The sequence below is a fragment of the Rattus rattus genome, chromosome 5, assembly GCF_011064425.1.
Source record: "Rattus rattus isolate New Zealand chromosome 5, Rrattus_CSIRO_v1, whole genome shotgun sequence".
Classification (NCBI taxonomy): Eukaryota; Metazoa; Chordata; class Mammalia; order Rodentia; family Muridae; genus Rattus; species Rattus rattus.
In genome coordinates this window covers 100,814,984-100,840,387 of record NC_046158.1, presented here as the reverse complement: position 1 = coordinate 100,840,387, position 25,404 = coordinate 100,814,984, and the positions used below count along the sequence as shown (strand labels likewise).

General features: G+C 42.1%; 1 protein-coding gene across 1 annotated transcript; it reads right to left on the bottom strand.

Moving 5' to 3' along the window:
• Nucleotides 1-1,401: 1,401 nt before the first annotated feature.
• On the bottom strand, nucleotides 1,402-12,947 carry Bloc1s6 (biogenesis of lysosomal organelles complex 1 subunit 6). The gene is made up of 5 exons (XM_032904105.1): nucleotides 12,760-12,947; nucleotides 8,276-8,417; nucleotides 6,853-6,940; nucleotides 4,660-4,746; nucleotides 1,402-4,283 (listed from the first exon to the last, which is right to left on the bottom strand). The coding sequence occupies exons 1-5, from the start codon at nucleotides 12,839-12,841 to the stop codon at nucleotides 4,164-4,166; spliced, it is 519 nt and encodes a 172-aa protein (XP_032759996.1). The 5' UTR covers nucleotides 12,842-12,947; the 3' UTR covers nucleotides 1,402-4,163.
• Between the last annotated feature and the right edge of the window lie 12,457 nt (nucleotides 12,948-25,404).

Genomic DNA, 25,404 nt, shown 5'->3' with positions numbered 1-25,404 from the left:
CACTTACACTGCAGCTTTCCCCACAGTGCACCCAATCCCATGACTGCCATTCCTATGGAGTCTCTGCTTTGCCTGCTAGATGGACTCTGGCCGCACACGTGGGCAGAGCAAGAGTAAACTAACAGAAATGCTACCGGTTCGCTTGATCTGAATAACAGAAGACACAGGAACTCTCTTCATCCAAAAGGAAGCTGAACAAGTTTTCAAATGTGAACAGTTATGTTCGGAGGCTCAATTTTAAAAACCATGGCTATGGAATAAAGCATATATACTACGGTGAAATATATGGTGTGTATCAAGTATATAATGAATTTGATGAGATCTATAGAGCCAGCACTGACAGATATACACACAGGTCTCAGAGAAAGTTTCAAGCTCTGCCTTCTCCAGAGACAATCACCACTGAATGCAGCCTACAATGCTCTACTACTGGAACTCTTATTTAAAGGCAGCATTTACACAGGCAGCTATGGCTTTAAGTACTTCCTACCAAACCACTTAAAATGATGGGTTTTGGGTTTTTTGACAGAGTCTCAGGCTGTAGCCCAGAGTAGCCTCAAACTTTCAACTCTCCAGCCATTACCCACCCATGGCTGTTCCCACACCCACCTTATAGTTCTTTTTACTCTCAAAGAAGAGCTAACTTTCCGGTGTTGGAGGCTCCAGCCAGTCTTGGATGGCACTTCCATCACCTGTCCGATGGGATTTCATCAGTGGACTGGTAATTACTTTTTTAAAAACAAGTATGTGTTTTTATGTGTATGCCCGTATCCCTGAGTGCATGTATAAGTACCACACAGGCACCTCAGAAGAGGTGTCAGATCCCAGGAACTGGAGTTAGAGGTGACAGGGAGCTACCCGACGAAGCTACCTGGGGACCAAACGTGGGTCCTTTGCACGGGCAGTTAAGAGAACTCTCCAGACCCTGGCCTGGCCTTTTTTGGGGGGTGTGGGGGATGAAATATAAAGAACATTCAATACGGGGTTAGGGATTTAGCTCAGTGGTAGAGCGCTTGCCTAGCAAGCGCAAGGCCAAGGGTTCAGTCCCCAGCTCCGAAAAAAAGAAAAAAGGAAAAAAAAAAAAAAAGAACATTCAATACATGGAGGACATTAAGAGCAACAAAACAGGACTGGAGAGATGGCTCAGGGGTTAAGAGCACTGACTGCTCTTCCAGAGGTCCTGAGTTCAATTCCCAGCAACCACATGGTGGCTCACAACCATCTGTAATGAGCCCTCTTCTGGTGTGCCTGAAGACAGCTACAGTGTACTCATATACATAAAATAAATAAATCTTTAAAAAGAGCAACAAAACAGGAGAGATAGCAAAACAAATGTCTGAAGTAATGAACAGAAAGAGGAATATACGCTGCTGTGTACAGAATGGTGATTGATAAACAATACTGGGTGAATCTGCTGTTTTTATTAAGTTCATAAAAAGTAGTTTTCATTTGTAAGATCAAAATCAGTCAAAGGTGTTTGGGCATACAACTGGTACTGGTGAACTGAATCCACACCAAAATTCACTGTGGACACATCTCCATTACATTCAACGTCTGCACATTTACATGGTACTCATGACGAGAAGTCAGTTCAAAATGAACGCCCCATGTGTCAGCACCATACATATCTGATATTATATCAAAACAAAGGCAACTTTTCTTTCGGCCAATTTCTATTTGTTGAAAAACACAGCAAGGCTGTTATAAAGGTATGTCTAGTTATTGTGTTTCCATGGTACTGAAATACAACTAAAATTTTAGGGTTTCATCGCCCATGGTGTTTCTGATTGACTTCTGACCTTAGAGTGTGGGTAATGATGTATATTTCTTTTTGTAGATTTATTTCTCTATTATGTGGGTGAGTGTTTTGTCTGTGTGTGAGTAGGTGCACCACATATGTGTCTGATGCTAGCAGAGGCCAGATGAGGGGACTGGATCCTCTGGAACTGGAGGTACAGATGGTTGTGAGCTGCTGTGTGGGAGCTAGGAATAGAACCCTGGTCCTCTGAAAGAGTAGTCAGTGCTCTTAACTGCTGAGCCATCTCTCCAGCCCATCTTTTTGATATGTTAAAAAGTCTTTAGAACTTAATATAATTCTCAAAACATATGTGCCACATTGCCACCCATTCATTCATTAAACATGATTTATTTTGATACAGGTCAAAAAGTCCAATTAACTAAGACTCTTATTTCCTGCCAGCTAAGATTCAGTTTTAAATCTGATTCTATCCAAAGCAGTAGTGAATAATTTATTTCTTAAGATTAACTCCACAAATTACTAGGTAGCTTTCAGACTATTCCATTGCTTATGAATGTAAATCCCTGGACAGTCTATACCACCGTTCTTTGCATCAGAATAATGTAGAGCACACTAAATCTTCTATGGCATCAGAACTAGTGGGTAAGAACTGAGGATTCTACATTTTAAGTTCCCAGGTGAAAAGGACATTTGATTTAGTGTGGAAAACCCTGCCAGTGGCAACCAGACCCAGACGTGTCTCATCCTTTAAGGTGCACTAGAATCACTGGCAGAAACTTTAAGCAAAACAAAGAACAGATTCACTTTAAGAGACCGAGGAAGTGTCCAGGAACACTTGAAATGACTAACACCGTTGGTGTGAAGTCAGCATGAAAAGCCATCTCCAGCCTTTGCCAGATATCAGATATTTTATTGTAATAAGTACATTCTGCAATGTAATGGCATTGTCCTGCAAGTCCTAATGACTTTTGCTCTAGAAGTGACAGCAAGTGACAAAGGGTAACAGCCGTTCAAATAAACTCATTTGTATTCTTGAACAGAAGTCAAGTCAATGACTGTGAGATCACAATTCATTCATTAAAAAGGAAAGGGCTCCTTCAAAGAAACAGTTAAGCCTTTAAGCTGACGAGTTCTTAGCACTGGTCATCTTTAATGATCTCCTTATCGCCCAATATGTGATCAGAGGTAGTAATTCCAGCCTACTAAACGTGTACCATGGGTTATAAAAGATGCTCATTCTAATCAGACACCTTTGTAGCTTTGTGCTGCTCACTCAAAGTAGGGGCTAGAAAGGAGCTTCCTATTAAACACTAAAATGGGGAGTAAACTACTGCACTCTTGACTTCCAACAAGGAGACTTCATCTTGCCTACAGAGTAAGTTCCTACATAGGAGAGGGAAAGGTCTTGAAAACAGCAAAGGCATCAATCGGCCTCTTCTGTGTTCTTTACATACGTTGTGAGCAGCAGCAGACTCTGTTCTACTTCAGACAAGGCGTGGCAGTGCACACTTTAATCCCAGCACTGGGGAAAGAGGCAAGTGGATTGTTAAGTCTGAGGCCAGCCTGGTCTCCAGTGAGTACCAGGACAGCCAGGGCTTTATAGAGAGCCTGTCTCTAGGAGAAAAAAAAAGAGGAAAAGAAAAAACACAGAGACATTGTTACACAGTGATGACTTAGCATGCACATGCGAACACACACACACACACAGACACACAGACAGACACAGACACACAGACACACAGACACAGACACAGACACACAGACACACACCTTTGAGTATCTGGCAGGCCCACTATTGCTGCACAGCTTGAGGAATGAATAGAATCCTGCCCTAAACCCAAAATCTCTATCAGCAGCAAGACTGGAAAACAGAGGAGAATGGCCGGAAGAGTCTGTCTGGTATCTACTCCCAGCCTACGTCTCAGGTGCTGGCCTTACCAGTGACATACACTTCACATGTTCTTCATAAAAGCTTGGCAGCTCTCTTTCTGGGAGAATTACGGTCAAACAATTGGAGTTTCTCTTTAAACAATAAAAAGGAGTTGCCAGGAATCAGTGTGGCTGTGCAGGGAAGGCCTGACCTCAGAAAAGGAGAAACTGAAACTAAAATTGACTCTCAAGACAGTCAGACCTTCAACTCATTTGAAGTGTATCCAGACTCTTACAATAACCAGTGTTTTCAGTTTACAACTGATTTAAGATCAAAATAATACATTTTAAAGTTAAGCGAGAGTTGAAAACGTAAGTATCAACAAGGCTTCTTGAGTGAAGTCTTGGACACATCCAACCCTGGGAACGATTTCAAGGCATGCCAGGGCGTAAGGCACCGTCCACGCCTCGCTCTCCGTGTGCAGCACTGGACAACCAGGAAGCAGGATGGGACAGGACCTGGAAAGCAGGCTCCTCACGTCCTCTTGGCTGGCTTGGCTGTCAGCTGCTTCTCTCTTTCAAACTCCCTCTCTCGCTGCTGCTCCCTCTCCAGCTCCTCTTTCTGCCTCTGCTGCTGCAGCTTCAGTGCTCTTTTCTGTGGAGAGAGATGGGGGTGGAGGGTATATGTTTATGGCATAACTTAAAAAAAAGAGAAAAGTGACTTGAGTTATTCAATATGTATTAATAAATTCCATGTTTAATTTTTAAATTTATTTGGAGTAATTTAAAGTCCCCTTAATTTAAAACAAAACAAACCTTACTCCAAGCTCATATTAAGTGTGATTGCAAGCTCATGTGCAGAGATGAGCCCACTAGCCCAGGGACTGGTGGAGGAGGCAAGGGACTTCATTTTTAAAGGGAAACAATGGAGCATGAGTTCGTATCTTACTGTACATAAAGTACAGAAGTGCAAACAGATACTGAGAAGGACGAGCGTGCAGCGGTGTTAAGAATGAGGCGGGTCCACTCACTTTCAGCTTGGACGTTTTCTCGTGGAGCAGCAACATCTCTTTCCTTATGGTCACCAGCTTGGCGTGATAGTGCTTCGCTTCCGTGAACTTAACAGTCAGAGCAGACAGATGAAATGCCAAGAATGCAAATTTGTCAATACTCAAACTATAGTGCATCCTTCTGAGCTGGAAATTTAGAGCCTCAATTATGGCCATATTTTAAATTCTATGATACAGATTTTATTCAACTATTAGCAGAATTTTGAAAATAGCTGATTCAATTCAGTTGACAAAAAATAATCCCAGTACTCAGAAGGCAGACAGGTAGAGCTGTGTGAGTCTAAAGCCAGTTTGGTCTATATATTAAGTTCCAGGCCAGTCAGGGCTACACACATTCACACACACATACACATACACACACACACACACACACACACACACACACACACACACACACACACACTCTCTCACACACACATACACATACACACACACACACACTCTCTCTCTCACACACACACACATACACACACACTCTCTCACTCTCTCTCTCACACACACATACACACACAGAGAAAGAGAGAGACAGAGACACACACACAGAGAGAGAGAGAGACAGAGAGAGAGAGAGAGAGACTGACTGACTCTTGTCTCATTGACTGTCCTCTCAAAAAAGGCTTATTAAACATAAAACATACATTTATATTATATAGGTTATAAACAATATTAGCTTCAAAAACATGTCACATAAACTAAAAAGTTTAATAGTCACTACTGCCTTTTTGAGAACCAGTACATAGGACAGGGAGTGCTGTCTTCCTGTCAGGGAAACCCAGCCAGTGCCCAGACTCTGAGAGAACAAACTCAGTCATGTCTCTTGAGGTCAGAATGACAACATAGTCATTAAAGGACACGAACTTCTTTCCCAGAGTACACATTCGGTGTCTCAGCCAGAAGCCAAAAGGGAAGTCTCCTGTTAGGAGACGCTGAAGGGTGATGGGGCCTGGCATGTGGAAGAGAGAATGGGAAGGGAACCTTATTCTCAGACAACAGAGAACGAGAGGCCAGCCTACAGAGAGTAGCTACCTCTGACATAGCCACAAGTCAGTTCACAGATGTTTTACGTGTCTCTTTGAGGGCCTTCCCATCCCATTCCTAAAAATTTATTTATTTATTTATTTATTTATTTATTTATTTATTTATTTATTTATTTAAAGTACACTGTAGCTGTCTTCTGACACACCAGAAGAGGGCATCAGATCTCATTACAGACGGTTGTGAGCCACCATGTGGTTGCTGGGATTTGAACTCAGGACCTCTGGAAGAGCAGTCATTGCTCTTAACCACTGAGCCATCTCTCCAGACCCCCATCCCCATTCCTACATGAGAACTAAAACCACTCTGGGGCAAAGGGAAGAAACAGGGGAGAAATTCAGCTCTGTCCTTCCGGGCTGACACGACAGAGCTCTGCTCATTTATTCCACTTTCACTGGTAACAAACGCCTGTCCGATCACAGCGTGAGGGAGTCAGTGTGGCCGTGCTCACTCCTTCACACGGAGTCAGGGAGCCGCTGAGAAGGCTGCACTGTACAGCAAGCCTGTCTCTAGTGCAGAACATGATGGATATGTAGGGGAGACAATCCTAACCCACCTCTGTCCAGTGAGAGGTCTACTGCTGAGGTGTGCAGGAGGCCTGCCCAGGTCATGCAGACAAGCAGCTAATTGCTAATGTCCAGGGAGGGAAAGGAGCAACATGGCCTTGCTTATGCCAGGTCTGTTTTCTTAAAGACGGTCTGTTCTTCTTCCATCGGCTTCCAGGGAAATTCATGGTCTAACTAACTACTCACCCTCAGGTGCCATCTCATCATGGTGCCAGGAATACTCACAATTGAGCATTAATTAAGAAACCACATAATTGGCCCTTCAAAAGGTCCTGCACTTTCCTCGGTGGTAGAAACAGTGCCTCGACTGTTCCTTACTTTCTGTTTCCCTTTTATCATTTCCTGAGATCTTCTCCATAATGCAAACAAAGCTGAATTTCCTAATACATGCTCAGCATGTGAAAGCCAACACTGTGGGAATTGTAACAAAGCATCGAGATTTGCTAAAAAGACCAATTCCACACAGAGAAGTTAGAGGATACGATCATTAAAACGCAGAAGTGCAGAGCCTTTCTAAATCAGAGCTCATTAAGCTCTAGCTAACCATACTCACCAGAGCATTGATGTCCAGCATGGAGTGGCATTCTTTAAATTTTGAAATCTCTTGTTCCAGTGTATCTAGTAACACAACTTGGTTCTGTCTGAAACAAAAGCACACAGCCAAAGCCAATTTTACATTTCCTAAGTATTGGTTCATTTCACAGAATCCCATTTATTCTGGCTAAAGGGGAAAACTGGAGATGCAGCCAGCAACAGTGTCTCTCCAAGACTTAACTGCCGCAGAGTAACCGTTCCCAGTATCACATTCCAAAGATAGACTCTGACAACTAGTGTACACTGCATTCTTGATGCAATTTCGGACTTTAATAACTAAAATAATCAAATTACTGCAGAGTCTTTTACTGTAGCAACATCCTGCATTATCACCCCAAAGGTTCTTTTATAGTATTTTGCTCATGAAACTCAGTTTTCTATGCATCCCCCAAAGTAAACTAGAAACCAAGAATTTCCTGATTAGGCTTGGAAAAGATACGGTACTGAGGGTGAGTATTTCCTCAAGGATCACAAGCCTTTCCCTCACAGCTGTGTAATCTGAAACACTCAAGTTGCTTCTCTTGACCTAAATGTCATGTACGCAGGCAGAAGGTCAGAGCAGACAATTTCAAGGGTTTGTTAACCTTTAGATTCAAACCCTATGGAAGGAGAAAAGCTAACTTTCTTCCTGTTCCTCCCCAGAGCAATATGATCACAGAGTTAAATGACAGAGAAAGGTCACCTAAATGAACATTTTAAAGGAAAATATAACATGGTTTGTTGCAAAATAGAGAGCTATGATGAAAAATGAATTATCAATGAGACCGAAGGGCAATCACATGTCCACCATCAGGCCTGGGTCTGCAGACCAACAGGTTACTCCCTAGTCTGTCCTTTGGTGCCAAACTAGGGATCACAGAGGAGGAAATACAGTGTGGAGAACAAAGTAGCCAGCAACTTGCCAAATACAAGAGCAAAACCCAGGGGGTCACAACTGGAAAACAGAGGTGGAGGTGGGCAGTGGGAGCGGAGGTTAAGCATGAAGACAACAGCTTCAATATCAGTAAAACTGAAAAGCCACTGGCCAGATCAAACAAGAAAAGGCGCAAATTCCAAGACTCGCTCATAAAGGAGTCAGTCATCACTGCTGATATGCTGGTATTATAAGGACATAAAACTGCAACAACTCTGAATACTTCAGAGGGAACAGACTGATTCATTCAAACACACAAGTGATCCAAACTCATACGAGGACCACTCACTCTCAACATCTACTACGAAGAAACTAGACTATCTAAGAGTATTACTTCACTTCCTACATCTAGCTACAGGTGACTCCGTGATTCCCATTGACAGAACACAGGCATGCTCAATGAGTCAACGTTCCACAGGACAACACTCTCATTCTCCCTGGTATTACCAGGTGACATCTGTTGGCTTACGTGAGTTCCTGGAGTGCTCGCTTGGACCTCTGCAGATCTGGTAGGTAGTGGGACAGCAGGCCTCCCACCAGGTGCTCTACAGCTCTGTCCTCCAAAGCCAAGTCCTCTATCAGTCCTTCATCTGGAGACCTGTCGCTTAAGCCTGTGCTCAAGACAAAAACAAACTTAGGAAGTGCTATGCTGCTGCAGGGTAAGAAGGCTGGGAGAGCTCAGCCAGAGAGGAGGGGAGAGCCCAAACCCTCTTTGAACTACACAGCTGCTTCTTTTAAAGCTCCTTCTAAGCTTTCTCTAAAACACGTTGCAAAAAAAAAAAAAGTATTTTTGTGTTGTTTTGAGTATTTCTTATTTTGAGGCAAGGTTTCCCTGTGTAGCCCATGCTAGCCTAAACTCTCAATCCCCCTGCCTGAGACTTCTGAGCCATGTATTACCACATCTGGGAAAAAGTTATTTTTAAGCCGCAAGTATATAACAAAGTCTATGTACATTAGCATATTAAATTATATACACTAGCATATTCAAAGAATATACATTAGCATATTAAAATTTTACATATTTGTGTATTAAATGAGTCCGGATGAAGGATGAGTTTACAGCTACTGAATTAAGGAGTTGTTAATACATTAATGCCTTTAAAAGCATGCATACATTACATAGACTGAGGCTGGTCAGGCGGCTCAGTGGGTACATGTTCTTGCTATGTAACCCTGACCTCCTGGCATCCATCCCTGAAACCCACAGACAAAACAGACTCCTGAAAACTTTTCTCTGAGTTTCACATGAATACAGTGATCTGATCTCTTAACCCCACCCCACCCCATCCCCACCCCCCCACCCCACACACATACACACAAAAAAAATAAAAACTTACAGGGAGGACTGGAAAGATGGCTAAACCATTAAAGGCTAAGCTCATAACCAAATAGACAAGAAAATAAAATTGTTAAGTTATGTAAACAAAGATACAATACCTAAAATGCTGTTTTAAACTCAAAAGAAAGGCTTTGGGAGGGGGGGACTGTTTTGTCATTTATTAATTAAGACACAGCACTTTCTGTGAACCAGGGCCAAAGCTAGGAAAGTCAGCTGGGAAATGGGGCCCAGGACTGGGCCTATTAACACAAGTTCAGTGAGGTGATGACTCTATTTGAAGAAGGAGGAAAAACATTCCATGCCTTAATCTGCTATAGGAAGTGAGCTTTATGTGATGGCCTCATCTAGACCTGCTGCCAGGAATGACGTTGCATCCTGTTCCAGGCATTCAAATGTCTAAGGTAAACACCCACTCACCAATTACTGTTCCCAGAAAAACAGTACACAACAGCTTCAATGTGGGGTCAATGAATGGTTATAAGGTTTTCACAATCATTGATTTTAAATGAGATAAAAGTAAAAGTGTTCGGGTTAGGATTTAGCTCAGTGGTAAAGCGCTTGCCTATCAAAGCGCAAGGCCCTGAGTTCAGTCCCCAGCTCCAAAAAAAAAAAAAAAAAAAAAAGTAAAGTGTTCACTAAAATTGTGCCCAGAGGGGTTGGGGATTTAGCTCAGTGGTAGAGCACTTGCCTAGCAAGCGCAAGGCCCTGGGTTCGGTCCCCAGCTCCGAAAAAAAAGAAAAAAGAAAAAAAATGTGCCCAGAAACTATTCCATAGTTAATGTTAACTTCTGAAACACCTGCTGTCAATTATAGTCTAGTAAAAACCAAGGAACATCAAATTAAGACTGGGCTGGAGAGAAGCTCAGTGGTTAGACACACTGAATGATCTTTCTTCTGTAACAATTTAACTTTAACCCTAAAAACACAAACAAACTGGAATTCTCAAAGTTGCAAGACAGAACTCAAATGGGAAAGGGCTACATAGAAACTGAAATTCTCCACAGCAAAAATGAAATAGGATAGAGGAAGACTTGGAAGGAAGACAGCACACTAGTAATGTGCCTTTGGATGAGGAATGAAAAGCTTACATTGGCAAGTAATTCCACTGCTAAAGTTTTGTCTACAATAACAGTACAACAAACACCAACTTCAAGTAAACATGGACAATATATTATAGATGCAGAAAGAAATACCTGACCAAGGATACTTCAACTTTAAGATGTAACCACAAATCCGCCTACCCCTACACATACACACACATGCACGCATGCACACACACACATTTTAACTCATAGGACTCCCTTTCCCATTCTAATTATTAGCAATTATTGGCTAGGTATCAGTTAATTTTTTTATACATATTTAGTTACTAAGTTCCAGGTACTTCATTGTGGGAGACTCTAGAACAAAGGTTTGACCATGTGGTGGCAACCCCTTTCACAGGGGTTGCCTAAGTCCATCAAAAAACACAGATATTTACATTATGATTCATAACAGTAGTAAAATTACAGTTATGAAGTAGCAATGAAAGTATGAAAGGGTCACAAATAAGAAACACAGTTCTAAAAGAAAAAGGGGGGTCCTTACCAAATTCATGCAATGAATGTACGCTGAATTCCTACTGTGTGTTAATTTCTTAGTCACATTAATAAGGTAAACTCTCTTCCCTGAGTGCACAATACAGAGGAGTATGGAAAGCCATTATAAAAATTATGGAATCAGACAGTCTGAGATGATTTCTAAAGGAAGGCTGGGGGTTGAAGTCGCTGAATGCCCACCTCATCCCCCAGCCCCATCTTCTGTTCTCTTTGTTAATCATTGTAAAAACATAACCCATGGAAAAAAGGCACAACTCAAAAGCAAATGTCCTTCTCATGATCTAACTCCAGTCACTCTCCAGTTTTCTCACATGAATGTCCAGAAACTCTTTACCCAGCCATGCACATAATCTTTTCATCACTGTTCTGAAGGCCCTCTATTTGTCTGTTTTAAGACAAAGTTTATCAAAGGCTGGCCTTGCTCCTGCTTCAGCTTCCTAAGTGCTGGCATGTGCTACCACACATAGCAAGATTCCTCTTAAAGACATCTTAAGTATCTTTCTTCAGCAATGCATGTGGAGCTACCACATTCATCTTAAGAAGACAAAATTCCATAGTACTTTACCCAATCCCCTGTGGACAGACTACACTATTTTCATTTTCCAATAAACAATGATGCCGTGATCTTCCTAGCTAATCTTTGCATGTTCCTATTTCTATGGGAGACATTCTTAGAAAACGGTTGGGACGGAACATGTGTCCAATCTCTGATATTGCAAAAACCCTCCTAAAAGACCACACCAACTTAAGACTATGGCCACCACTTCCACATGGATACAAATCTGATAGGAGCGGAAGGGATGCAACATTAAGGAAACAGAATGAGTAAAGGCGAGGATGGATAGCAAGGCTGTGCACAGAAAAGCAACAGTGAGCTCTTAATATGCACTGTGAGCCAGCCTGTGAGGATCCCTGAGTGCCGATCCTACGGGAAATTCAGTAAGTGGCCAGAAGCCATTTAAGGGTTCTAAGGATTCATGCCTGGAGCTTGTCTTAGGCAGAAAAGTTACAACCATGGACAAACACGAGAGAATGAGAGACTAGAGATGGTAGCTTTAGAACTGTTGACACTAGGGTGCAAACTACCGGGACATGCAAATGGAATCCTCTAGTGAAACAGAGGGTACTGAACCAGGGGGTGCAATTTCAGTTCCATGGGAGAGTAAGCTCACACCATTAACAAGATCAGACATCTGAGGCCAAGGATCTTGCATAGCACGAAGAAGAAAAGTCCTGTCCCTATCTCTCTTCCCTACTCTCTGACAACTGCTTTTATTTGCATATATGCCACTCCTGCGTCATGTGCAGAAAAAAAAATGAGAGGGAGGGAGGAAGGGAGAGAAAAAGTAGGTACTATTAGGAGGGTATTTACTGATGTGATTGAACAAGTCAAGAAAGGGGTGAGTCATTAAAGAAAAACATGGCCAGGAAATGCTGAGTGATTTGTAGCTTCCTATTTCTGGAACGAAGAGATTATTTTTAGAGGGTCCACCTAGTGTCCTTTATATAAACCATTGCGCACAGAAAATGGTTTGAGTGGTTATGTTCTCAATCTCACAAAGACGATGGTATACATAAACAGTGCCCATTTGGCTATGTAGCAAATTAAATGTTTCATTCAACGGACGCCTTCGGGCATTAATGCTCAAATCTCTTCAAGAACTGGAGTATCGAATGAAGTCATGTTACCAAGAAGTCAGAGTATTTCACGAGTAGCCAATATTGGATAGGTTTAAGTCATGTTACCAAGAAGTCAGAGTATTTCACAAGTAGCCAATATTGGATAGGTTTCTAAAAACCGACCTCTCTGACTCATCACCAACCACTAACCCCGTGACAAACAGCTGAAAAGCAACACAAACTCAAACCTTCAACACAAACCGCACTTAACAGTGCGTTTCCCCGCGGGACCAAGGCTGCCTTGCCTTGGGGCTCTAGGCAGGAGGGTAGCCTGCGCTGGAGTCCCACCCACTAGGTCCAGGCCCCTGTGAGCAGTTGCCCCGCAAAACAGCCGTACCCGGCGTGGGCTCGCCGGCCTCCAGGCTGTCGGAGGGCCCCGTAAGGACCCCGTCCGGGGGCGATGGCACAGGAACATTCATGTCCCTGCACTGAGCGCTGCGTTGGGCGAGTGGTGTGGAGAAGCCAAAGGCAAGACGTAGGAACCTAACAGGTTCGAGCGTCCAGTCGGACGAAAGCTGCCTTGGCACACGGAAGTGACGAAAGCGGAAACCGTCGCTTTCTGCCACAGCACGTTACTACCAGTCAGAAAAGCCCGCCCCCACGTCTGCGCAGTGGGCGCTGCTGTGCGCGTGAGGGTTAGGTTTCACAGCGGGTGGCCGGTGGAACCCGGAAGAACGGTTAGAGCGCCGAGTGTCCGGCTAACCGCCTGAATATTTTCCGTGTTGTGTCCAATTTAAGCGAGAACCTTAATAACACGGACCGCTAAATTAGTCAGTACGAACTCTGAGCTTGAGCGTTGTTTTAGGATCTCTTCCAGTACTCGGAAATGACGTAAGGGCTTTCTTGAACAAATTAAGACAAATTACCAAAAGCACCTGCTGAGATCCTGTAAGATGAGATCATGACTTCTAAAGAAAAATACGTAGACGTGGACAGACTCAACTCCACAGCAAGTGTAACGATCCTCTACCCTTTTGTAAACTCTGACCTCTAGTAGCATCCAATGTTGCTCCTCGAATTATACCTGTTCAGTTTTCTGTACTATAGCTAAAGCTGTCTCCAAAAAAATTAAATAAAAATAAAAGTGTCATGCCTCTGGAATGCACTAGCTCCCTATTGTCCTCATCAGTATGTTCCGTTTCTCTTTAGCTACTTTTTATGGGTAGCTCCTCCGCTCTCCACTGTAGAATGTCCACAGCCTAATCCCTGAGACTTCTACATATATTAGGGTGCATGGCAACGAATAAAAGCTACTAGTTAACACAACCTTAAAATAGGAAGGGTACTCCTCCATGGGCCCAAGGATCTTAAAACTGATGTGTGTGTGGAGGAGGGGTGGAGGGTTGAATATGAGGGGTGATTAAATATAACACTGATCGGTTTGAAGATAGAGGAAAGGAAGTCATCAGTCTGGATGATGGGTGACCTCCAGAAAAACATAAGGAAACCTATCCTTCCCCTAAAGCTTTCGTAATGGAACTCAACCCTGTGAGTTACCAAGATTTTGGTCCCTGTGAGGTTACTCAACTAGAGAACTTGTAATAATTAATGTTGTCATACAAATAGGAAAACACTGTATTACTCTTCAAACACCTTATGCAATCTGGGCATTCTAAACTGTCCTTCATGTGTGCAATGTGCTTGCTCCTGCTTCAAACTAATAGAGTATACTTTTCAAAGGCCTATTCATCTTTTAAGTGCTCTAGAATAATATCCTTTTTTTATTTGTTTGTTTCATGCGGTAAGGTGTCATGTAGCCTAGACTGGCCTTTGACTCAATATGTAATTAAGGCTGGCCTTGAATTCCTGGTCCTCCTGACTCTACCTGCCAGGAAAATGTTAGGGTTACAGACATGAGCCAGCACACTCAAACATACCTTTACCTGGGAAGCCATTTGTTATCTCACTCCGCCCTTTCATTCGGAAGTTTCAGTGATGACATTTCATGATGGCAAACATCCTCCTGCCATTTAGCACTGAGCTCCTTCTTACTTTAGCCATTTCATGTTTTCTTCTTTTGGATTATGAATGCCAGATAGAAACTCTTATGCAAGAGAACCAAAATGATCCTCAATAAATTGGCTAATTGGTGAACTACTGATACTCTAGCCCCTAATTCCAAATATCTATAATTTCCAAAGTCTGATTTATGCAACATGGTAACCCTGATAAAACACGTGACGCCCTTGCTTGGCTGTGGGTTTTATGTCCCAGCCATGTAGGGGGACCCTTTGGAATAGAGCCACATCCTATGAGTTCTCATTAGCCGTTTCCATTTTCTTGGTTAGTATTAAGTAAATTTCATGAAATTTTAAATACTAGTTATTTAAATTTAATGGGTGAAATTATGTCCTGTCTTTATGACTTGTTTTGCTATAAAGAGAATTCTTGTTAGGAATTTTGATATTGTTTTTCAACATTTTAACTTACTGTCATGAAATCACCTAAATAAACACGGAGTTTGTACCAGATTCATCTTGCTTTTCTCTCTGATCTTTTCCTTCTTTTTCTCTTACAGATTGCAGCTCAATGTGCCACTTGTTGGTTAGGGACCCTCTGTATGTGACACAGAGCTCAAAACAACTGCTAAAATTTGATTGCAAAGAACACAACAGTTTATTGAGTTGCATTATGTCCTTCGAACGGTCTTTAGTTTTCCCATTTCCTTTTACATATAAATGTTATACACTCCAAATACTTTAATGTAATGCCTTTTAAGATTGAACAAGGCACTTAAGGTGGTTATGCTAAAAATAGAGTTCTGGTTCCTATGCACCAGAATCATTGCTGTGGACCAAATTCCATGGTTTGTGTTAGAGTTTGTTCTTGATGCTACATAGTATATATTGAGAAATGTATAACATTGTACTGTGCAGATAATGATCTACAAAGCCAAAATCTGGGTTTTGAGTGAATGTTTATTAAGTACATAGGAAGCCAAAGTAAGATAATAAATAGCACATGGGTGAGTGGATGTTGGGATGATGGATACATAAACAGCGCCAACATCCTCAGGTTAGTAGCTCAAATTTTTCAGCAGAAATTGACTGTGGAAGGTCCATTATGGTGGCCAGCTGATGGTTCCCACTGAGAGTCCCAGGCATAGTAGACTGTCCCCTTAGATAAAGCTGAGCTCCCAAAGTAAAAGGAAAAAGCCACAGATAGAGGTAACAACATCAGATTGGGAGCTCCAGCAGAAACCAACTGGGGAGGTTGAGGCAGTCAGCTGAAGTTCCTGACCCACTGCTTACTCTCTGTGGAGCAGGGTCACATGGATGAATGTCTGACTTCTCTTTCACACTTGCGAGGACTTTTATATCCCCCCCCGCCACACACACACACACACACACACACACACACACACACACACACACGTAGTAGATGTGCAGCTCAGTCTTCATGTGGGTTCCGAACAAGTGGAACGGGGGCTGTCCCAAAAGCTGTTGCCTGTCTGTGGGATTGTCTTAGTGTCTTAGTTAGGGTTTTATTGCTGTGAACAGACACCATGACCAATGTAAATTTTATAAAGGACAGCATTTAATTGGGGCTGGCTTACAGGTTCAGAAGTTCAGTCCATTATCATCAAGGCAGGAGCATGGCAGCATCCAGGCAGGCATGGTGTAGGAGCTGAGGTCTACATCTTCACCCAAAGGAAGCCAGGAACAGACTGGGCATCCTCAGACAGCTAGGAGGAGGGCCTCCAAGCCCACTCCATAGTGACACACTTCCTCCAACAAGGCCACACCTTCTAATAGTGCCACTCCCTGGGCCACACATATGTAAACCATCACAGGGATATGTTCTTGTAGCTGGGTTGCCTTGCCTGGCCTCAATGAGAGAAGATGCTGCTAGTCCTGCAGAAATTTGATGGGGCAAGGGCTATCTACCCTCTCAGAGAAGAAGGGGAATAGTGTTGGGGGGAGAGATTATGGGAGGGGTGACCAAGAGAGGGGACAGCAATCTGGATGTAAAATGAATGAAAAAATCTAATCTTGGTTATACTAAAATTGGAGGGGGTAAAAATGGAGAGTCACCTGCACAAAACTCAGAATGTGCTGACCCACTATACTTGATGTGGCATCAGGGTTCAAGTCTAGGCATTTCCTTGTGTAAAATCAGGAATCTTTTCCCTTCTTTCTCTGCAGTTCTCTAGTTTGCCCTCCATTCTGTGGGCTTCAACTGAAGTAGCTTTCTCAGCAAGGCAGAAAAAAATCCCCAATTTTTCATGTCCTTGCAGCTTCCAGACAAAACCAACTCATTCCTAATGGTGAACAGCATTTAAAAATTACTCACATTGAATCTAATTCTTTCCTATATACCAATCTTGGCAAGCACAGGGATACAAAAGCCTCTGATAGACCAGTGTAGGACCACACAACAGGGGGAAGTTTCAATCCTTCATAAGTCGTTCTCCCAGGAGTTTATGAAAGAAGTTAAGTGCACAGTGGGAGGTGAGTTCTTATTTGGTCCTTAAATGAATGTCTGAATGCTAATATCAAAAGGAAAAATTGCCTCAAACAAAGCAAGAAATCTGCCTTTTATCCATTGTGATAGCTTAATGAAGTCGCCTATTCTCTCTGACTTCCACCACGTTTAAAGGTTTTGTTTAATGTTTAATTATGAGGGGACATGTGTACATGAGTGCTGGTACCCAGGGAGGCCATAAGTGTTATATCCACCTGGAGCTGGAGTTCCAGGCAGATGTAAGCCCTAGATGTGGTGCTGAGAACTGAACTCAAGTCCTCTGAAAGGAAACTCTCTTAACCTCTGAGCCGTTTTTAAAATTTCCAAGCTGCTGCACCCTTTTTAGAGTCAGTAAATGACGCTTCATAATGTTACTACCATACCTATTCCTTGCTATAGTTCTTATGAGAATCAAGTATTCAAGGAAACGTATGAAACATATAAAACTATAAAGCGGTATTGCGAATGACAGTCTCTACCTAAGAGTTTTATACACCAGAAGTGTTACTGATGTGATTAGTGCTGAGATCGTATATCACCAAGCCTAGTGTGATCTCTTAAGTGAGCTCTCGGTGTTAACTTAATTTGTTAAGTAAATACCTCTGTTTCAATTAGAGAGTCTAAATGATTTAAGTGAGTATCAGAAGATTGGCAATTCTGCTTTTCTGTGAATTAATTTACTTTGTATGAGTCAGTTTCATGCAGTAAGCTGATCTGGGGGATAAAGCACCAAGAGCTAAGATGGCCGCTGAGGTACAAGCTAACCCTGCAGAGGTACAAGCCCTGAGGAATAGAGAAGACCACAGAGGTCATCCTTACACCACGCTCACTCTGGTGTTTTATTTTTGAGTTTGCTGCCTTGTCTGCAAGAATAACAAGCGTTCTAACTGCTGATCTGTCTCCCCTGCCCCCTCCCCACTGGTCCTGTTTATACACTTTCTATATTTCTTTTATTTTTTCTCTTTTAAAATTATAATTTAAATGGTGATAATATGGCTCTATTTGCCTTCTACATGCAGACATCCAGCACTATTTGTCGAAAATGCTTTCTTTTTGCCACTGTATGATCTTAGCGTCTTTGTCAAAATGTCGAGAAGCACTTAAAGAAATGTTCGATATCCTTAGTCATCAGGGAAATGCAAATTAAAACAACCCTGAGAGTCCACCTGATACCAAGCATAATGGCTAAGATCAAAAACTCAAGCAACAGCACATGCACGGATGTGGAGAAGGGAGAGCACTCCTCCATTGCTGGTGGGATTACAAACTTGTATAATCACTCTGGAAAGCAATCTGGCAGTTTCTCAGGAAACTGGAAATAGTCCTACTGCTCCTGGGCATATACCCAGAAGATGCTCCATCATACCACAAGGACACATCCTCCACTATGCTCATAGCAGCTTTATTCATAATAGCCAGAAATTGGAAACAACCCAGATGTCCCTCAACCAAAGAATGGATACAGAAAATGTTGTTCATTTACACAATGGACTACTATACAGCTATTAAAATCAAGTACATAATGAATTTTGAAGGCAAATGGATAGAACTAGAAAATAGCATCCCATGTAAGATAATCCACATTTATAGTATGTACTCACTGATAAGTGGATATTAGCCACAATGTACAAGATATCCATAATATACTCCCACAAACCCAAAGAAGTTAAACCGTAAGGAAGGGCTAAGAAAGGATGCTTGAATCTCACTTAGAAGGGGGAATAAAATAGGTATAGGAAGCAGAGGGGACAGAGGAAGGGAAGGAGTTGGGTAGAAGAAGAGAAGGGAGGAATGGGGGCCAGAGGGTGGGCAGGAGCAAGTGTGGGGAGAAACAGGAGAGAGGCCCAGAGGGCCAGGACAATGAACGAAAATCTGTAGCTGCTGGGAGTTGGGGTGGGCGGAATCTCTAGGAAGTCCCAGAGACCTGGGATGGAGGAGGCTCACAGGAGACAATGCGGTCGACCTTACCGAAGATGCCTAACAGTGGGGACATGGAGCCTGAAGAGGCCACCTCCTATAGTCAGGCAGGATCCCCAGTAGAGGGATAACGTACCCACAAAACTTTCGACCCAAAATTTGTCCTGTCTAACATACATGCAGGGACAAAGACGGAGCCGAGACTGAAGGAACGGCCAACCAATAACCAGCCCAACTTGAGACCACCCCATGGTTAAACACCAATCTCCGACACTGTTAATGATGCTCTGTTATGCTTGCAGATAGGAGCGCAGCCTAACTGTCCTCTGAGAGGCTCTACCCAGAAACTGACTGAAACAAATGCAGCAGAGGCCCACACCCAAACATTGGATACTTGAAGCTACAAGTATTGAATTGAAGTGGCAAATGTTGAAACTCTCACATTTTATGCAAGCATATAAAATCTCAGGAGCTCTGTTAAGCTACTGAAGATGGAGGAGAAGGGGGACAGGGGGAAGAGAAAAAAAGGAGGGAAGGAGGAGCAAGAAGAGGAGAGGGAGGAGGGGGGAGGGAAGAAGAGGAGGAGATACAGATGAGGAAGGGGAAGAATTAAATGAGCAAACCGTGAATTAATAGATCAGGAGTGAAGGAGGATACTATGGCCTTGATAACCCCTCATGTTGGTCCACATTTTGAAAGAATTTGCACTATTATTTTGTAAGCAATTTCAATTTGTTCCTTGCTCATTTGCTTATCTTTCTTTTTAAACCTAATATTTAAAATGTCAAATATAAGAAGAAAAAATTATAATTCTGACAGTAAATCAATCATCAGAATGCTGAGTGACAGTCATTTGAAATATCTGTTTTAAGACTGTTCATGAGAACAGCAGTAAATGTTCATTTACTCAAATAACTCTGTTCAAAAGGTGCTGACTTTTCTGCTGAGGGGTTTTTACAAACTCATCTGTCTATCTTATGTGTAGATAACAAAGCATCCAGCTATGCTTACTGATTAATTCTCCTTCTGTATTATGCAGAAATATTATCTAAATGACTATGGGCATTGTGAATTATACCAATGCTCAACTTCCCTTTTAAATATACTTATTTAATTAAATTAGCTACGCTATTTCAATCCTACCTCATTTAAAGCTGCTAAAGGAAATAAGAAACAGATCTTATTTCCTACTTAGTCTTCAAAGTGTTTTAGTTGCCAGGTAGGAAAATTTGCAAACATTCTTTAAATCAAAAGGTGAGACCCTAACTGTGGAACATCTAACTCTGTTATTGGGTGAAGTTGGTGATGGGAGAAAAACGGGGCTTTACTCATGACAAATTGGCAGGTGGAAAATGGAGGGTTTTCACCTCATTCCAGCCAGCCAGGAGCCTTAGGTATAAAAGCTTACAGAGGGGTCTCTGTGGAGTCTAATGTCTGCCACAGTCAGCTGAGCACTGCAATGGTCCTTCAGTTTTGTAATGAATTCCTGAAAGGCTGCTGATTAAGAGGTCACATGATAGATGTCCCTCCTGTTTGCTTTTATTCTTTTCAGTCAAGGATGATGGCAGTGATTCATTATCTTGAGAGTGAGACATAGGGCAGCAAAGAAAAACAAAGAGTGAAAGACAGACTGATGCTAGGGTGAGTTAACCGATTCATTCCCTTCCACCCCCTACTGCTGTTGTGTTCTAACACATATGGGGTAAAGGCAGAGAGGCTCCTCCTGCTGCACGGGGACATAATGATGGCATCTCAGTGTGCAGAACAAAAAGACATGACAATCAAAAATGTTTAAAGGACAACGTTACATTTTCTAACGTCTCCTGACATTGGCCTCCTTGTATAGACCTTTGTCTAATTCTTTCCTTAGGTAGTCACCATCTGCTGAAACAATATATCTCATAGCACACATCAGGCCTATACAAATGACTCAGGACAGATTCAGTGAGAGTTTCCCCCAGACCACGATTTAAGCCATTCGCTTAGACTAAAAGTGGAGTCATCAGCCATGTCTTTAACTTGGGTGTGCATTTCCTACAGGACCAAAGAGAGATATCTTTTCCTAAGCTGTCTGGAATATACATAGAACAGTCAACTTCAGTATAAGCACTGTATTAGTCCAGGCTCTCTAGAGTAACAGAACTTATAGAATGAGTCTACATCTAAATGTAGATTTATAATGTGTAAATATATACGTGATTTATTAGAATGACATACAGGCTGCAGTTCAGCTAACTCAAGGATGGCTGTGAATGGAAAGTCCAAGAATCTAATAGTTGCTCGGCCCATGAGGCTGGGTATCTCAGTTGCCTTTAATATATACTGGAATCTCAAAGAAGTAGGCTGTAATGCCAGTGAAGGAATGGACCTGCCAGCAAGGTGAGAGCAAGCAGGCAAAGAGCACAAGCTTCCTTTCTCCGTGTCCTTATAGAGGCTTCCAGTGGAGTTTCCAAGCTCAAATGATCTCGATTAAAGGTATGTCTTCCCACCTCAAGATTGAGATTAAAGGTGTGTCTCTCCTAGCTCAAACTATCTCTCCATGTTGGGTTTTTAGTTAACTCCTGATGTGGTCAAGCCAACAACCAAGAGTAGCCATCACAATAGCACATGTTGATCCTTGTGATGCAGTTAAAATGACTAATGCCATTCAGTTTGGGAGAACAGCTCTTCTCATTAGGCTTCTTCTGTATTGATTAAGGAAATCCCTTGAACACTGACATTTCTGGATTTATAGGTGGAATTAGAGCTTCCCCGTGCCACATTGTCTCCAGACTGATCTGAAGGACAAATCTTGATGTTAAATGGCAATATCAATTTTAAACAGATCAAATCCATCTATGTAGAAAATTATATCTTTGGGTCTTTCTTGCTTTCAAGGATATCTTATTGTACATCTTCCCAACTAATGTGGGGAAAGCAACTACAAAGTTGCTCATGTAGCCACAGAGTGAGTACCTTAGGGTACCCAGTTTTTCTCAATCCAATCATGGACCTGTGAAATCATGAATCCTTCAAAACCACCAAGTACCACTGGGCCATAAGTCATAGGCGTGGTTAGGTTATCTTGCGTGGATTGGAGCCTTCAGATTTACATATTCCAAAGTGGGTGTAAGCCAGATAAACTGATTCCAAAATTAAAAATATCCTTCTTTGTGTATATGGTCACTCTCTAGGTCTTTGGGAAGATATTATGTAGATTTATCTAATGGAAATTTAGTAATAAGCTATGACTTGAAATTGGTATCTTCTAAGGAGTAAAGTTCTCTGATCAGGTTATTTTAGAGTCTCATTTGTGTGCCATCAAATTATACTAGCATGAGCAGTGTCTTTTTGTTCTGTTCTGTTTTGTTTTTTAAGATTTATTTATATGAGTACACTGTAGCTGTCTTCAGGCACACCAGAAGAAGGCATCGGATCCCATTACAGATAGTTGTGAGCCACCATGTGGTGACTAGGAAATGAACTCAGGACCTTTGGAAGAATCAGTGCTCTTAAATGTTGAGCCATCTCTCCAGTCCACAAGCAGTATCATTTTTTGTTTGTTTGTTTGTTTGGTGGGTTGGTTTTTTGTTTGTTTGTTTGTTTGTTTGTTTTTTTCAGAGCTGAGGACCGAACCCAGGGCCTTGCGCTTGTTAGGCAAGCGCTCTACCACTGAGCTAAATCCCCAACCCCCACAAGCAGTATCTTAAAGCAAGTTCTTATCCTATTTCTGACGTTGTATTAGTCACTAAAATATCATCCAGTCATTATCATGGCAATAATCCACGTACCTAACAAGTGCCTTTTACAGTGCATTGGCACACTGTTGGGTCCAACTGAAAAGTAAATTTAATTCTTTCCACAATAGGCTTCACATCATCATCATAAACAACACTAATGTAAGTGGCTTCATTGATTGAAATAAAATGTTATTCTTTGGTTATTTTTTAACATAGCTCTTGGGGTTACTGGGTTAGTTCAAAGGGATAGTGGCTATTGTTTATAATTGCCTTCCTCTCTGGTATTAAATTCCAGTGCTTGCTTGACTTTGAGCAGTGGTCAGAAGGGGCTGGTGGCCTAAAGACCCCATCAGGTGTCAGACCAACAGAAGAATGAATGGTTAGTACAATGTCAAAGACCCTATCCATTTAAGAAGTTACTTTTCTCTTTTTCCTTCTAATTCTTCAAAGTATTCCATCTCTGGGACAATTGCCATGACATGGAATACCTTACAGGTATTGTAGACCCATGAGAAATAAGTCTTATGCATAGAGGTTTACACAATACCTGAAGTTTGAACATAGACTTTAATGAGTCTTTCAAAAGTTAAAACCAAAAAAGAAGCATAAAACCTTAAAGGCAAAACAATCAGAAAGGGATTCACTCTCAAAGATTCAAAGTCTGGAAGGGCGATTTTGTAACTTCTTTTATGTCTAGTATACATTGGCCTGTGAAAGTTAGACTAAGGACTTAACAACGTTCAAGGTCTTTAGTGTCTTTAATGCTATAGTCTCTCTGAAAGTTCTGATGGTCATCATCAGATCTCTGTGAACCTCCCCAGGTGTAATGGAGGTTCTCTGGCCTTGGGACAACCCTTTTGCTTAGCCCTAAAATGTACTGGGAGTGATTCTTGTCAGCTCTACCTCCATTGTGGTAGGGTTCCCATGTGGCCTTGGTGGTAGGGGCTGCCATTTTGCTGCCAAAGTACTGACAGGGGCCTTCAGGTGAAGTTTTTGAGCTTCCACTCTAGCTTTAATCTGTCACTATGTTCTTCTGTCCTCTCACAGGGTGACATTCCTGGGGCTATAAGCATTGGTCTTGGAAGAGTAATATGTAACAAAGGAAAGAAACACGAATTTTAAAAAGCTTGGTCATTTGTGCAGGACCCTGTCAATATAAACTGCTGTTATTCCATGTAATATATCAGCAGTAAAGGGTGGGTTATATATTCAGATATATATTCAGCTACTTATCTGTGGGCATTTGTTCCTTGGGACTGGCAATACTGGAAATTGCCTGTTCCCGGTGCAGCTTCTTCTTTGAATCTTGTCCCTTGTTGGTCCAGGGAGGAGAAGCTCTATCCAGTGTTCTGAGGACATCAGAGCACACTTTAGACCCTGTTTCACATAGTAGGGCCATCTATGCTTTGTCCTGCACCTCTGTAATGTGTGGAAATGTGACAGAGAGGTTAGGGTAAGGGATTAAGCCCAATTTCGTCTTCATTCTCCATTTTACTAGCTGATACTATCCATTTTCCCATCCTTTGAACCATAACAAAATTCCATTTAACGCTTTGTTTTGATTAACATGAATCCTTTCACATGAGGAAACTCTTTTTCCCACCCCACCACTTTTTAGCAGAATAAGTCTAATTCTAGAGTGCTATAATGGTTATAGAGTCCTTTACCAAGCCTTCCTCTTCAGACATACACGCTGAGACTAGGCACTGATGCAGTTTAAAGCCATCATTCGTGTCATGGTACTGTAGCTGTTCTCAGTCAATTTGTCCAAAATTAAACCCAGAGGGCTCTTGCTGGGAACTGATGATATGTTTCCCATCATGCAGCAGCACAGAAACAATGACAGAGCAGACGCCAGCAACAAACAGAAATTAGAACAGGTAAAGCCCTCATTCTCATCCTTTCCCACAAGGAGAGCCAAGAAGATGAAGAGAATCTTTGAGTTAGATATCCAAATAACTAACCCAACTTGAGTCGGCCAATTGATTTTCCTGGGTCATTGCTTCGCTCTGTCACAGTGTGAAAGGCATCCAACTTCAAGGAATGGGGGCAAGACTAAAGAACCTTGGCAGCTGTGGGAACTAATGGGCATATTCCCTAGTCTAAGGATGCCCCTGGCTGGCCAACCAAACTTATAATCATGAGAAATCCACTCTTCTACCAACCAATTAAAAGCTCAAGAAACAGGGTTATCACTTTGTCAACAAAGCGGAAAAAGAATCCGCTTTGTTGATAAACAAGCTAGTGGATATAAAATAGAAGGTTTGCATCCAAATTTCATCTGGTCAGTGATTTCTGAGGCAAAAGCCTGGTGCTCAGGTGAGTCTCATTATAGCAATGGTTAGGTGGGTTCCGGGAAAGTCATTATGTCTACTAGTAATTATCTCGGTGTGTTTTAGTGTCTTTAGGTCACCAACTTTCAGATCTCTCTGCTCCCTGAAGAAAGATTACTGATCAGGAGGCCCCATGGCTGGTACCTGGGGGTTTGTTCTTTGATGTTTTCTCATGTTTTCAGGCAAGGCTGGTTGTATTGGTTAATTATTTGAAGAATTAGGCAAAACAAAAGGAAAAGCAGACTTGCTAGTGCCAGGAACAAGGTGAACTTACTGTCTTCAAAAACTCAACTTCTTTTTTAGATACTTATCTACTTTTTATTTTACATGTAAGTGTGTTTGCCTGGAGTGTGTCTGTGTGTTCACCCCATACATTCAGGTGCCCACAGAGGTCAGAGAGCACATTAGATGCTCTGGATCTAGAGTTGTAGGTAGTTCTGAGCTACCTTGTGTGGGGTACTGGGAACCAAACCTTTGTCCTTTTCAAGAGCAGAAAGTGTTCTCAACTACTGAACCATCTCTTCAGCCCCTTGATTTCTTTCTAATATG